At 37.1% G+C, this 16,838-nt stretch overlaps 1 protein-coding gene across 1 annotated transcript in view; it reads right to left on the bottom strand.

The window, feature by feature from the left end:
* Nucleotides 1-16,838, bottom strand: part of CNTNAP2 (contactin associated protein 2) — a 1,109,936-nt gene that overhangs the window by 608,394 nt on the left and 484,704 nt on the right. The window contains exon 4 of the mRNA XM_086468640.1: nt 4,281-4,428. Coding sequence (XP_086324766.1) covers nt 4,281-4,428 — 148 coding nt within the window. The remainder of the gene's footprint in view (nt 1-4,280; nt 4,429-16,838) is intronic.

The following is a 16,838-nucleotide window of genomic DNA, read 5'->3' as shown; positions in this document are numbered from 1 at the left end:
CCTCCCTTAACAGCATCTCCAAACCTTATTTTTGTTCTTGTAACATGTTTACATGACCAAGGTTTTGTTCACTTTACTATCTGGAGAGTAAATGTTTTCCATACAAACGTTCATTATTCCATAAAACCCTAAGGACTGTGGCTACTGTTTTTTCTTCTTTTCTATCCCTCCTTTAAAAAATCAATCTCCCATCAGGAAGCTGAAACAGTAACATTTGACACAGCACAGTACAAGCAGTACAGGTAATAACTGAAATGAACAGCTCTGCAAACCCAGCTCAGTGACATTTTCTCAGTCCCACTGCTTCCTAAGTACTAGCAAAGAGAGCTGGTCAATGAATGGAAACAGCTCAGTCTGCAGCCATTTATGGAGCTTTCTCATGGGTCCTGTCGCCTATTTGCCTTGAGTATATCGAGTATTTACATGACTTTCTGCCATCTCCAAGTGATTTTTTTCCACATGTATCCTACACTTCAGAAGTGAATTATCTGGAATTCGAAAATTCTTCCCATAAGATGTACAACAGTGTCAAACAGATTCAGACGTACAGTTTAGATGCAGAAAATCAACACAAACATATTAGAAGACCTCTGTGAACAACGTATGGGTTAGCGCTTTCCAGTCACAGATTTCAGCACCCAGAAGGCCTCATACAGTTATCCTGAAAAGCACAGCCAAAGACTATGCAAGAGTATCACTATTGCCATTTTTGTAGGCATTCATCTGCCACAGGACAGAGATGAAGGGAACTATTCATATGGCAATAATCCTGCAGGAGCTTATTGTGATCTTCACGAATCAGCAGTAAAATGTATTATATTATAGTTGTCACAGCCTCCAGATGCCACATCTTTGCTGCCCATCTCAAAAATTCAGAGATGTGGACATGAGGGAAGATAGGTGTCATGTGAATAAAAATCTGCCATCAGTTTTGACTTAACTGATTTTGTGGACATTTTACTTTTAGTTATATTGCTTTCTTCTCTGTGACTTGCTTTTTGATAAATGATGTCACTGCAAGTATAAAGACCATTTTCCCCTTTACAGTGCTTGAAATAGATCATATTAAAGTAAAAGCTAAACCTCCCAGTGACTAAAATGTGTTAAGCCACACAACAGTCTATTTGTTGTTGTTTTCCAGGCTTGTTTTTCTCATGCAACTCCTCCATTACCATAGCTATTAAATAAGTTATTTACCCAATTTTATTATTTTTTTTTTTTTTAATAAGACGTAGTTTTGCCCTGTGGAGAATGAAAATCTTTTCTAAATTTGATGTCACCATTTATTCACAGGTAAAAATACAAAGTTCATTCTGAACCTGGATGTAGAGTGAGGCCCTAATTCTTTCTTGGTGACTTCTATGAGCTCTTCTGTCAGAAGACATCCCCACGGATCTCATCTACACAAAATACAAAGGTGCGGTTGCAAAGAAAGAATTCAAAGTTAAAACAAAAAGATTTGGTAATGCTATGAACTTCTTTGGGGAACAGATGTGAGCTCTAATCCCTCTCTGGAAATCACACCTCTTTTTAATCTTTTATTTGCTGGGCAAGCAATAACACAGATTTCACCTCTGGCACAAAAAAAAAATTAAATGTGTATCTTGTATAAATACATAAAGAAAGAACCAGAAAATACGGCAATTAATGACCTGACTTTTGAATAAGCAATTCAATATAAGGATGTATTTTCCTTAGTTCTCTGAAACTAATGACCAGGTTGAAGCAGTGTGCAAGGAGAGTTCTTGTAGTCGCTTAAGTGTGTGGCTTCCCAATCAAACTTTGCTTGCACTGTAAGAAAATACCTGATTTTTCTGTCTGAAAATGTGCTCTCTAAAATGCCTAAGCAAAATAATTCAATATGTATCTACAAACTTAAAGAAAAATTATGATTGTGATATATTGCATAGCTTTCTTATTTAGGTAATGTTTCCAAAATTTGGGGCAGATTTGACAAGAAGCCTATCTTTTAATCAGGCTTTGAAAATTACTGATTATCTAAATGGCCAAGTCCTTCATTGACAGCAGGATTAATCTGCAAATCACACTGGGTAATGACAGTGCTTATATTGATATGCAAATATAAACACTGCTAATCATAAGGTTAAACACACTGCCTCTGCCAAAAGACATGCCTACATGGAGCGATGTAGCATTATACGCTTGGCTCCAAATGATGCATTTGAAGACACGTTGGGAATTTGCACCCATTGCTCTCTTGTTCCAGTAGTCAGACCAAAGGACTCCCTCCCTCTCTCTTAATACAGTGATTTTTTACTTTTTCTTCCCAACTGCTCTACTATCTACCAATAACATTTTAGGGACAGCCCGACTCCTGCATGTAAAAACCACAATGCATTTTAGGAGGATTTTTGAAAGAAAAGTCCCTATACACACAATAATGTAAAATATTATTAATCTTACATAAAAAAAACCACCTCCAACAATTATTGAAATCACTTCTAATACAAACAGACCAGCAATACTCTCTCAGTAAAATTACGAAGCTATGTTTGGCCACCTCCGTTCTGTGAAGACACATTTTATCAGTGTTTTCATAGTACTGCTTCCTTGGCAGATGCTTTTTATTCTCCTCCAAAAATCCAGCAAGTAAGCAACTTTTCATCAAACAAATGAAATCGTTTTGTCACCAAGATGTGTTTTACTTTGTCTCACATTTACTTTAAGCCTCTAAAAACATCCTGTCATGTACCTACAGTATTTTTTCTATCCAATTCCTAAAAAAAAATACTATTTTTATATGTAAGTATTGCAGTAAAGACCATATTTATTTGATTCTGCTATATTTTTCCTGTTTCAGAGAGTCATACTTCACAGTAAACTATATGTTGGTTTCTTGTATCAAGCACCTGAATTTGCATTTGATGTACGAGTAAGGAGGTGTGATTAAAAGCATTTATCGTGCTGTAAAATTAACCATGCTGTAGTGTTTGGTAAAACATTTTAGCAGTATGACGGTAAACACTTGTTTATCAAGAGCCATGTACTGAATAATCCCAGTGGTAGCTAAAACTTCAGAAGCTCAGTTTCTCTTTGAGTAAGAATCAAGTTTAGAATAACCCAAGTTCCTCAGACAACAGATATGCTGTTGTCTTTTCACAAAGGTATCTAACACCCATATGTGCCCTCTGTACAGCAGCAGCAACACGACAGCAACTTCAATTTGATTTCTCAGCTAAGTTAGTGCAGCTGCTGGGAAATTCTGTGTGGTTCAACATATGTTTTTTAAACAGAGCTTTAATTCATGGCACGGAAATAAGAAAAAATAATACCAAAACTCTATTCTTTGTGGTTCCTATCGGTGCTAGAAGAAAGTATATAGCCTTTTGACTATCCAAATCAAAACAACAACTGAAATCACAAGTTGTTTTTCTTTTTTACTAGTTAGGATGGCAAAGGGCTCACATATGCCTTAAGCCACCCAGTGATGTCAATGCATGAAACTTCCAGCTGTGCGGTCCTCACCTTATTCTAACACCTGGTTATTAAAAGACAAATCTCAGATACTTCCTTCCAGCTAAAATACCAACAAAGCCAGGATACTGAAAAAAAAAAAAAAAAAAAAAAAATATATATATATACTTCGAAATAGGACACCAGGCACCTATTTTCTGCAGGTTTGTAGACTTTCTTTAAGCATTGGCTGGATTGAATTCAAGGAAGGACATTTAGAACCTACCCTTTCTTTTCTTGAAACGTAATCAGTTCTGCTCTTAATTTCAGAGGCATTTGTACTGTTGCTCATTCGTATTTCAAAAGAGATTCTAAAGACATATTCAAATACTAAAGGAAAAACCTCCAAAAAACATGTCATGTGTTTAGACTGTCTGAGCTACTCATAGAATTCTTATGTATTTGGCTTTAATTTTATTTCTGGCTCCAGGCAACAAATTATGACTTGTTTCCCAGTTGTTCCCCTCAAGACCCAACATAACATTTGTCTGAATACTATCTTTTCCTCAAATGGCCCCTTCAAACTTATATAATAGCCAAAGTCTTCTGCAAAAGAAACCATGAAGATTAAAAGGAGCAAAGCACTGTCTGGAATACCAATGTTGCACCTTCCAGACAAGAACAAACTAGCAACTCAGAGCTAAGGTTACAACAAATATTTCATGATGCCCTGGGCAATATAACCAGCAATCCTGGAACATCTTAATCTATCTAAGCAAAAAGTACCCAAGATTCAGATTTAATCTGAGATCCAAACCCACTTTTTATTTAGCAGGAAAAAAAAGGATGACCATGGAAAAACTTACAATAGGAGCAGCCATAGACTTCAATTCTTAACCCAATTTGGCCCTCTCCATTCCAGTCCAAAGGAACTATCCGTACATAGCGAGCAATAACTAGATGTTGTAAATCATGCCGGACCACACTATCAGAGTTTGTATTTCCAGGAAATGCCTAAGGGAAAGAAAAAGAAAGAGAAAATTATTGTATTAAATCTATCTCACATGCTATAAATGTTCGGTTCTAAAGGAAAACATTAGGTAGCGAAGTCTGCTGAGTGTCTAGGTGACACTGAACTTTGGTTTAAATTTCTCTTTGATAGTGACCAAAGGAACAGCTGATTCACAAAGTTTCACAAGAATACCAAAGCAGTAGCATTGAGACCTCTTTGTCCACAACAGATATGTTGAAATCATGGAATAACTGCTGCTAGGTAAGGGGGCAACCTATTTGCATGACCTATCTGTTACTCAGTTATTAACATATAAATGTCCAACCCAGAGTGGTTGTTCTGGGGAAGAAGATACCCATCCTCTATCAGCAAGATTACACACATCTGTCAATTTCCTGTAAATATGAACACTGAAACAACAATTGACATGGACCCTTTCAATTTCTCAGATTTCTAAGAATTTTAAAATGTTCTTTTACTTTTGATGTATCACTGTGGTGGTGCAGACCCTCTGGGCCACATTGCGATGTCAAGACCAACCAACAAAGGCAGTGAGTTTGGACACCTGGTGTTTTCCTGTCCTGGTCACAGTGCAGTGAGTTGGGGTGATTGAGTGTTCCCTGACTGGACCTGAACCTCTTAGTGCATGGGAAACTCCTGCTGCCTGGATTGTAGCTGGCTCTGGAACAAGCCAGAAGTACCTGACAAAATCACGGCCAAATATAGAAAGAACGATGTCCAAAGTGAATCATCTTGCAGTCCTATAGTGTTACAGGTGCACTCGAACCCTTGACCAGACTGGTGGTTCTTTGGTGCAGGCAAAGGAGGTGCTGGAGAAGGCAAAGGCTTGAGCCTTAACCAGGCCAAGAGTTCCTTCAGTTCCAGTCTCTTGTGAACACCCACAATGGAGCAGAGCAACACAGTACACATCAACTCATCTGTCTGGAACATCAATAACAGGTGGCTTTTCCAAAACTCACCTGTCAAGGAAGAAAGTAAGTTGCGGGTACAAGGAGCCTCATGCTTACTCTTCCATCACATGCGATCCGATCATGAGCCAACCATTTTACCCCATAAATATGACAGCCTAACGGAGCCCTCTTTGATCTCTCCTGGGTCACAGTAGGATGCGACCAGCACCTCCTCCTGAGCTGGGAGCCTCTCAGGCACAGAATTCTTAAGGTTCAAAGACCATCTGCTGACAAAGCTGACGACTGGCCAGAAATCAACCTTCCCAAGGCTCAGTTATCACTCGTCAAGGAATGTTGATGCATCGTGAATAGTTTCTCTGAACTTGAGAAGAGGGAAATTTTAAACATAGGCTAGACTCTTCCATCCACCTCTCCACCTATCTATGTGTTTGAATATACACACTTGCCTTCACCAGTGTGGGTGTCTGTATACTTCACTGGACCAAAATATTTCTGGCTGCATGTGTTTGTATTTATACAGATATATACATATATATATATATGCACTTTAATTTAGGATACCTTGTAGTAAGTTATTCTGAATCTTGTCATTCTCAAATCTGTAATTAAGGAATCTGTTTACAAGGAAATTAACAGTTCTGTCTTCTGAGCTGAACAGAAGACACAAACAACAAAGGGAAGCATAGACTAAATGAGGACAAAAATCCTATTGAACAGCTGCCTGTTCTCCTAGTCTTGTTCTAGGAATCACCGAACTTCATGCAGGGAATAAAGAATTTGATCCTTTGAAAATACAGATTTTAGTGAGCAAGCAAGGTAATGCTCCGTATTTCAAAAGCAATTTCTGTTTGGTCATGTCTTAATTTTGTGATGCTTGGCATAATTTGATCAAAACTCAATGCAGGTTTTTGCTGATTGTTTTGGTGTTGTTTTGTTTAATTTGCTAGAAGTATTGGGGGCAAAGGGAGCTGGATATAGGAGGGCATGATATTTTCTACACAATTTGATTAAATGATTGATGAAAACCGATTCTCTAAGTCACAGTGATTTTCTGTGACTCTCCAAACTTCGTACCCTGACTTGTGCTTTACCAGTCAGGTAAAGGCTAAGATACAAAACAAATAGGTGTTAGATATTTGGAGGGTTTCCACTGGTATGTGATCCAGTAACCTTTGCTGAATGCATAAACACAGTCAACAGAGAACAGGGCAGTCTGTCATTAGTTTCCCAGATTATTAGAATGCATTCCATTTAGTCTCCAGCAGAACAATATCTTTTAATTACAGCCTGCATTTAGATAAATGTGGTACAGTAATACATGCTTTGTGGATAATGCAAACATCGGGCCAAAATCCATCATTGTAAGGCTGAAAAATCAATTTACAGGAGCTTGTGAATTATGTACTACTGCTGCAAAATCTCCCTTTTCTGACCAAGATTTGGATGCAGACTCAGAAAGGCAGGTTTTCATAAAAAATTGAGCTTATACAATTTTCAAAGCCACATGTTTGTTAAGGTTAACAAACGGTTTAATAAGATTTAAAAGTATAATTTAGATCCACATCTCTAACAGGAGATTTTTTTTTTTTTTTAAACAGGGAGTGAATATCTGGCTAAAAAATTATACAAATTTACAGTAAAAAAGCCCCTTACAAAACTATTTTTCAGAAAAGGGTGGAAATATCTGCATAAATTAAACAAGGTTTTCACATTATTAATCTCATGAACTCAAGTATTATTTCCAGATGTCTGCTTTTCATCAAGAACATTGTTTTCCTTTAACCCGAACTGTGAAAATGACCAAAATGGCTCATTTTTCTGTAAAACAGGTAGCACTGTCATACCAGTTGAACTCCAAAATGCTCTGTTCTGCAAGTCACTTCTCTTCATGTATTGGATATCAACCTCTGTAAGCTACTTTCTGTTTCAGCTCACATTGCAATGAAAACACCAGGAGTGTTGTCAGTTTCAACCACTTTTCTCAAAGGCAGGGCTTCACAGGACACCAAAGTAATAAGCATGAAGAAAGGTAAGAAAAAATGCCCCCAAATCCATTCTAAACACTGCCTTTGAACATATGGTGAAAGAAGTCTTCAGAAGTACTCAATAAAAGTTTTGCGACGGTCTTCCTTAAGAGCCAAATTTGTTCAGCTCCAAGTATTTCTCAAAAATTACCAGGGCAGGTTGATAGAACAGATAATATATTTCAATGGGCCAACTAATTAAGTTTAAAAAAATAAAAAATAAAAAAAAAGCTTTGGCCACGGGAGCTGTCTTCAGAAGAAGCAGCAGCAAAAAGAAGTTGTACGATCTTTGAAATTCACTTTGTCTTTATCAATACGCTTCAGTCACACTACTGTACATAGAGACACAGTGGAGACAGTATAATTTCCTTTGGCATAAACAAAACACCTGAAAGAACTGAAGCTAAGTCTTTGTGAAATTTGGAAGAAAATTTAGGGAAAGTTAAGATACAGACTCAGTTCCGTTTCCTGTAGTTACAGAACAATGATATTCTAAACAATAATTATAAATGTTAAAACTAAATTATAAATTTATAATAGTATTGTAGTAAAGAATAGTAGTAAAGAAACATATAGCTTAGTGATATTATTTAAGTAAAACTGAACGAAAATGGGTTTAGTTTCCTGTAAAAGGACAGTTTTACAATACTATTCCATCCTCAACTTCATGGATACAGCAAGTACATTACAAAACCTCATTTTGGGAAAATACTTTGATTACCTTTTACAACAAAGGATTAAAAAGAAATTCTCAGCATTAAAAAAAATTATCTCTGAAGTAAGGAGGCTCAAGACTGAATGAAAGGAAATTTATTAATTGAACAAAAGTGGAAGTTTTCATGCTTTAACCAGAGAGGAAAAGAACGAGTGTTGGCCAGATACTCAACCAAATGAACAAAAGGACACATACAGTCTTTCAACTCTTAGTGAAGCACAGAAAAAACCCTGCACTTCCTCCCAAAAAATCATCACATATATACCAGAGAACCTAACTTGTTTAAGGGAAAAATTAATCCTTCACCTGACTTAATTCAGGTGAAGAATTCTCCATCCAAATTAATGATTTATTCAGAGACAAGTATTAACATTACTTGAATGTATGCTCATTCTAGGGTGATGTAAATACAGGGCAATGCTTGGAATAGTAGGATGACATTTCTTTTCAAGTTAAAAGAGTCAGAACTAAATTTTTTTCATAGCTGTAAAATATGGAAACATCCACGGACAGATAGAAGATGTCTGTGGGAAACGTAACTGGGTTTTCTTTGAGAACTCCAAGGTGAGTTAAGCATGGAGCTGGCTAAAACTTAAAATTCTTATTTTGTAGAAAATCCCCCAAATTCCAAATACTTTTCCAAATACTACAAACGTGAGAATCTGACAGCTTTGGTTATGGCTGTCAGCCCTCTGCCTGCACAGCAAAGAATATCTGGAAAGCTTTGCTCTTCACTTGAGTTCTCAAGCCTCCAAAGCACAGAAGAGAGGAACAGGGTGTGCTGGGTGCGGGGAGCTCTCAGCCAGCAGTGCTGTGGAAGGGTGTTTGGCATAGCAGGGCAGTCTAAAGCCAGGGCCCCTGGAAAAATTCACGTCATGTACAAGCTGCACAAGCTGACTGAAAACCATAGTAGATTTCAGAGAAACCGAGATGTTTCAAAAACATGTTCAGGTTTTATCACATGAACATTTAAAAAACCAAAACCCTTAACTTCATTAGGAAATTGAGTCAAGCTCTAAGGACCTCACTGCTGCTGAAACATTTCTCTGCTTGATAAGTGTGAAAATCCAACCCAAATGTATGATGTGAATGAAAGAAGCAAGAATTAAAGGATTAGGTAAAGGAAAATGTTATGAACTTCAAAGAGGAATGGGAGGAAATAACCAACAGTTGGTAAGAAAACTGGTTGCGAAAGGAAAGAAAAATAGCAACTAAACAGAAAAAATTTGAATGTCAGAAAGCAACACATTCAGATTTGGTCTATTTTAGCTCAGTTTTGACACATTCCTGTACTTTCATGACCTGGTCCTCTGTGGAATAGCAATAGGAAGCAGTAGGCTTTTGCTTGAAGAACTATTTCTTCATTCTCTCTATTGAACAGCAGTAGTAACACTACAGCTTGCAGACTCTACTCTCTCCTTAAACCAAACCACAGAATCATAGAACTATGAGGTTGGAAAAGACCTCTATGATCATCAAGTCCAACTATCAACCCAACACCACCATGCCCACACTAAACTATGTCTAGAAGCACTACAACATGTTTTTTGAACACCTCCAGGGACGGTGACTCCACTGCTTCCCTGGGCAGCCTGTTACACCACTTTCATGAAAACATTTTTCCTAATATCCAATCTAAACCTCCCCTGGCACAACTTGAGGTCATTTCTTCTCATCCTATTACTTGTCACTTGGGAGAACAGACCAACGCCCACTTCACTACTGCCTCCTTCCAGGTAGTTGTAGAGACCAATAAGGTCTTCCCTCAGCCTCCTCTTCTCCAGACTGAACAACCTCAGTTCCCTCAGCTGCTCCTCACAAGACCTGTTCTCCAGACCCTTCACCAGTTTCGTTGCCCTTCTCTGGACACGCTCCAGCACCTCAATGTCTGTCTTATAGTGAGGGACCCAAAACTGAAACCAGTATTCGAGGTGCAGCCTCACCGGTGCCAAGTACAGGGGGATAATCATCAAATCAAACATGTTCAAAGCAAAAGAATATTTCTGTAGCATCCTTTGTAATAATCTCTCACAGTAATGCATCTAAAATAGAAAAACAGTATCTGAAAGCAATTAAAAGCTGTAGTGGGTATTTCCCTTACCTCAAACGATACCTGCAACACCTTGCTGAGGCTCATCTTTGAGACTCACCATTACAAAATGACCAGTGCTCTTGAGAGCTCAAGATTAATGACATGTGGGATAAACGAAACATGATAATGCTGCTGATGGTACTCTGTATGAACTATGTACTCTCTTGTATGAACTTGACTCCACCATCAGTGATATCAGTAAACTCCCAAATTCAGTACAGTTATCTACATGCTTCCCTCAGCCACACACCTCTGTTAAGCAAGTTGCCTATGTTACGCATGTGGTGCCACCAATTTCTAAAAAACTACTCACATACTCCAAGTAAGGAACATCTAGTAACAGGTTTTTAATATAACTGAATGCACATCTTTTCCATGCTCAAAATATATCTTTCTGTGCTCAAAATGTATCCCAGTATTTTATAAACGGACCCATCATTTTAATCATATTACTCCCTTAAATTCTCTACTGATTTCTAGGGCATTTACTTTCAAGTTAAAATCCTGTCTTTGCGTGCTAAAAATATATTCTCACCATGTATGCATCATAATTAGGTGTATAATACAATGTAAATATCATTACATTCAAAGAATAATGCCAAAAGCTGTGTTTGTTGCCTTTTACCCTTTCCCATCTCCAAGGAAAACTAAATCTTTCAGCAACATAACACTATTGATTTTTATAACAAAACACACTAACATTTTATAGGCTGCTTACCCATTGCTATTCATAAAAAGAACTTGATCTCATCTACAGGAATATTTATTTTTTTATTACTTTTACAAGAGCGTCAAGAAATCTTTAAGGGATAATTTTGTCCTCTGTTCGCAGATGACTTCTACAGATTTAAGTTTTGTACACTGATTCCTAGAAGAAGTTTTTAAAACTTGAAGACAGAGAATTAGAGAAATCACAGAGCAAGGTATGACACCCTGGATATAATATGAGATACTTGAAATAAAAATTACAAATATGAGTTTCATATTCAAGTCTGCCACTGAGTTTGCTCTTGGTGTATTGACGTTTGTAGTTTTTCTTCAAAAAAAACCCAGCAAACAAAAACCCCATACACAAATCAATCAAACCCCCAAAACCCCACACCAGCACAGCCACTGTTTCCACAACATGATTAGTAACGTTAACTGGATGAAAGTGAAACACTCTTTTCTCCTTTGGCATTGTTGTGGGGTATTATCTTTGTTTAATGTGCTTTGAGTAGTGAATTCTAAAGCCAAAATCCAAAACGAACAATGAACTACCTCTCCACCCTGCCCGTACATCCCCAAACCCAAGAGTGAATTGTTTTTCTCGCACTTCTCTATGCTAACTGTTCATAGCTTTTTACGTGTAGAAACATTACTGAGTCACCTGTGCTTTTTGCTAGGGAAACTGCTTCCCAGGACAGAACAGCAACCCTTTGTTAACTTAGTGTTACATAAATATTTGGGGCAGGGCATCTGACAGTGCACGTGTGTATAGACTGAGGTTGTTTGCTTGTTTTCCCCCTAAATCCACTTAATCCCCCTGTTGCCATACCTTTAGACTCAATAACGAGGGGACACATCATACGGATACTGTTACGTTTTATTTTATGAGACGTCACAGATGGCATCAGAGCAAAGGCAGCAATAGAGTCACACTTCTCCACATCCCAAAATTGAACATAATATTCCAGAGACATGCCAAATAGCTCACCAGCAAATGTCTGATTCCCTTTTGATGTGGACACCAAAGATAGCATGAAAATCTTCTGCTACTGATATTCATACAGTTTTCAGGTCTGCGTAATGAACACGAAATTTCAACCCCTGTGCTGAACCACAGAGGTTTTATTCAAGATGACACCAAATGGTGAAAATTTCATTTTTTTAAAAAACTTAAAATATACAGCAAAAATATTAAAATAACATTAGGGTTGTAAAGTCACCGCTTTTAAATAGAAGTAATGTTTTCTGCAGTCTTAATGAATTCCTGAATAATATTATGATAGTAATTTATTTCCATAATTACATGCTATTTATTCCCCAGAGATTCATACAATACCCAAAGATAAAATTGTGATTATCCATCCTGATACCCTGAACAAGTGAGGTTGAAGTACCTTTAGGTTTTGAGGTGGTTTTTTTTTTTTTCATTTTTCACCATATCTGCACTCAACAACAAAAACAGATCAGCTTGATTTGGAAACTTTTGCTGATGAAAGTCTATCCTTGCCTTTAGCAATCTGTTCCCAAGATCCAGTACTTACATTTGGATTTAATTTGTGAAAATACAACTTCCCAGACATCAAATAATGTTGCAACTTTGTTGCCAAGATCAACTGATTACATCATTAGCAAAAATTTCTAAGCTCATGGGGGAGTAATCATTAACTTGCTCTTAGTCTTAAATAAATTAAACAGATCTTAACTCCTAGACATTTCAGGTCACAGGGCAGACCCACTCCAGGGATAACCTGGGTTTTTATAATGAATAAGGCTGATATCTTCAAGACAGTTCCTTTATTTGCATGAGAAACTGAAACAGGTGCAGTGCCCAAGCCTGTAGACTGCCAGATGGGAAAGGACTGTCTCCAGGAAGGTAATCTATAGGGTAGCACAGGAGCGGGATTCTCTTTGTGACAGCTCCCACTTGATGTTAGGCAAGTAAGTTGCAAAAAGCTTTTCAGTGGCACTTAATATAGTTTCCTGGGCACACAAAATGATTAGATAGTTTTGACTTAATCTTTCACTGTCTCAGTTCCACATATAAATAAAGACTAAAATTAATTTCTTTTATGGAGTTGTAAAAATAAAATAATACTTATTAAGCACTTAATCAAGTATTCACATAGGTGCCTAAATTAGAAATCTGAGCCTTTTGTGGTCAGTGAAGCAAAGTGGGAGATAGAAACTAAATTAAAAGCTTGCCACTCTTCACTGGCTACACCATAAAACATAAGTTTTCCTGGGTACAACATAAATGCACTCTACAAAATGATGAATATAATCAACAACTTTCAAAAGTTGCCTAGCGACTGTTTCACTTTAATAAGAATACAAAAACCAGTGTGAAATGGTTACAGAGACAGAAACAAACCTGCTTTTATGCCAGGGAATTGTGAGGTTTTATTCACTAAGAGACAATAAAATATTTTTGCTGCAACTTCTGTAGAATGTAAGCGAGACAAGGAAGAATGTGTTTCCAAACTAACTAAACAAAATTGCAATCATTACTGACATAACAACAGCAACAGCTTTCCGATCCCTGGCTGCTGGGCTACAAAGCTCAGTAGTAACAGGAGCTCTCACCTTGATAAGGGCAAGCACAGAGGAACCCACTGTGGCCCTTGGCTTCTTTTCCTCTCTACTACTGATGTACTTGGCAATTTTCACACACTTTGATGCTTTTAAAATAGTTTTAAAGTACTTGTCAGAACATTCCTTGTACACAAGTCTGACCTCAAAGCTTCTTGTGTCTCTCCTACACCACTCCACTACTCTACCAGCTTACTTAGATGCAACTTTGTCAGCCAAGAAGTTGAGGCTGTCACGAGCGAGTGCACTTCGAGTGGCAGGTACAAACTCAGCAATGTCATTCCATGCCCCCTGCAATTTGTGCACCAGATTATAAGACTCGAATTCCCTGCACGAAAAAATACAGAGGCAAAATCTATTTTAAATACTGTTTAGAATATTCTGTATTCAGTAGGGACATAGCAACCAAATAAAGAAAGCTTTTGAGCTTTTAATTGGTTATATATTAATATAAAAAATATTCTCTGACCATGATAGAAAACCTTAATGTATGACTTCAATTTATAACTATAAATCAAAAGTACCATACTTGCTGTTTTCGTATTCTTTCCTCCCAAGTGAGGAGGAAATCAGGGTGGTCAATTTTCAAGATAAACTTTTCTCATTTGTAAGTAGTTCTCATTCTTATGTGAAATCACAAAAATGTCCAAAGACTACTTTTGAGATCATTGCAATTCTGCCCAGATCATTATCATGCAAGAAACAACCCTGAACCACAACACATTGCCACATCTGAAATAGTTTGTTACAGAAATACAATTGTAAATCAAGCTGTGGGGAATAAAGTATGGTTATTATGTGTCAATTGCTTCAAGTTGGAAGTTAATATTGTAAATGGAGACAACAATAAACACACTTTGAAGACAAAAATTAAGTAATGAGGTGTTTTTCCAGTATACTTTTAGTATCTGCTTAATGCTGGGATTATAGTTAATTGCAAGTAGCATTTGCAGTTCTCCATAACTCAAACAAGCTTTCAAAAAAGGTAAGTAAGACTGAATAACAACAAAATAAGCTTTCTTTAAACGTGTTTTCAGCTGCCCTTAAAACATATTTAAACATTACAAATGCATTTTAAATTACAGAAACTTGGAAAGTACGTATTTAAAATAATTTTGGTATCTTTTTGCTTCTGCATGCTTCCAAGTTGTAATGTTTATGAAAGGAACAAAACACAAGTAGAATATTAAAGTCAAGATTTAGCAAACAATGCTTATAGGGAAAAAAAAAAAAAAAACAAAGGGAAAAAAGGAAAATTAGTACTATTGCCATCTAACACTAATGTCTCAGTTTCTGGCTGTAGCTGCAGTGGTCTCTGAACATGTAAAGAGGAAAGAAAATAAAAATAACTTATCTAAAATACTTTACACGCACTAAAATCAAGAACTACAAAGGTTAGTGCAGTTTCTAATGATAACTAGGATAAAGGAAATCTCTAGCCATTTTCCTTTCCTTTTCTACTATTTGCCCTAGGCAGAGCCCATACTCTAAAAATCACTGCCTTAAGTCACGATCTTCTTGAAGAAGGAGCACAGGTTTAGAACCTTTTGCTCTGTGGCCCAGGATACGAGCAAAAAAATATAAACAAAATATGAATATGGGAGACACCAATGCAAAGCATATGGATCCTTTCTAAAACTAAAGGGTTAAAAGAGGACTTTCTGCATTTAGAGCCAAGAGAAACTGCAAGCAAAAGTGAAATTCCTATCTCAGTAAGAATACCTGGAGTAGGACTCTTTAGAGTAATCCTTTCAAGCTGATCAAAGGAATATTACTAAGAAATCCCCAAAGGCAGAATTACAATATGTGACAGTCTTCAAACATGCCTGCCTGTCCTTCGACTTGCATCTGAAACCTGCTTGCCTTTCTAGGGAAATAAGGACAGTTTTAACCACTTGGCCTTTTGAAATGATACCAAAAAGCCAGAAGGATATTTTATAAAGGAATGTTCAGAGAAATATCTGAATTATTACAAATTACCTCTTTCTTCAGGGATTTCTTTCAGTTAACTCCTGATTTTTTTAAATTATTTTGTCTGCTAAGACAAAAATGACAGAAAGATTTTGGAAGGACTGCAGAATACTTGTGTCTCTAAGTCCATTCTTACAATTTGAAATGGCAACTCCGCCTTCAAGCCGAAAGTGCCCAATATCCGTATCAGAAGTTTAGAGTAAGAAGTAATCTCTCATTGGAAACCCTGCTAAACTGTTAAATGTCTTAACAAAAGAGACCAGAATAGAATAAGAGATACTGAAGGTACTATTTTTGATATAAAGTAAATAGCCCGATTCCATTCCATTACCTCTTTTCCCACTGTATTCTTTCAGGAGTTATATTTTTCCCTTTGATAGAGATGATATGCCTCTGATACATCCCTATAATGTTGTTTCATTCAGATTCACATCAAGTACTATTCTGAAAGTGACTGTATAGCCATCTTTTGGGTCAAATGCCCGCAAGTAGCTGTTAGCATCTAAACAGGAGGAATTCCCAATATATAAACACTTGTTTAATAATCATCAATGGTGGATCTATTTTGAAAACAATAATTGGAAGAGGGAATGATTTTAAAATTTTGATCACCTGTCCACTTCTTTTCCTTACAATTCATAAAATGAATAGTAAAGTGATTTAATGTCCTAATTTGTTTGCAGAGAAACTTCCTAAATTTAATTTTAACTTATAAATCTTAGGGGACTGAACATTTAGAGAATTGATCACTAGCTGCATGCAAGTCATTGTTTTTCCTCACACAGCATGGACAATTTTATCTGACTTGGGTATTCTGGTTTATTTATTTTTGGCAGCCAGGACACATGCTGCCCTGACCATGGAGGCAGTGACATTCTGAGTTTAGTGTGACTTCATCACAGTCTCTTGAGGCTGTCACTAAGCAGGGCTGAGGGCTTCCACAGCCACTGAATGAAAGGAGGGTTGAAGGTCAACAGAGTAATGCCTGCGCCATTGACAGACTCATGCATTTGACTGCTCCTGTAGACACAGAAGGTAGAAATTCTGATGTACAAAGATCTTTATTGCTGAGGTCCAATATTCAATATTCACCTCACATGATTTACTCACCCATGACAACAATTTCCAGCAGAATGGGAAAGGTGGAGTACGGTTCTGTTCCCATGGGAAGGCCAAAACTGATCAGGAAAAGGCTGGCAGATAGACAGTAAATCTTCCTGCACATTCTCTTTTCCACCAAAATTTCACACCGACATTGCTGTTTTCCAGTAATGGCAGGTGTTGGCATCACTGGCTTTCGTACTGAAGACGCCATCATCTTGCTGATATTTATTAGTCTAGTATATCCTTTTCTCTACAACTAATATGAAAGAAACCAGAA

The sequence above is a fragment of the Leptosomus discolor genome, chromosome 7 (genome assembly GCF_034619465.1).
Source record: "Leptosomus discolor isolate bLepDis1 chromosome 7, bLepDis1.hap2, whole genome shotgun sequence".
Classification (NCBI taxonomy): domain Eukaryota; kingdom Metazoa; phylum Chordata; class Aves; order Leptosomiformes; family Leptosomidae; genus Leptosomus; species Leptosomus discolor.
This window is presented reverse-complemented; position numbering and strand designations above follow the sequence as displayed.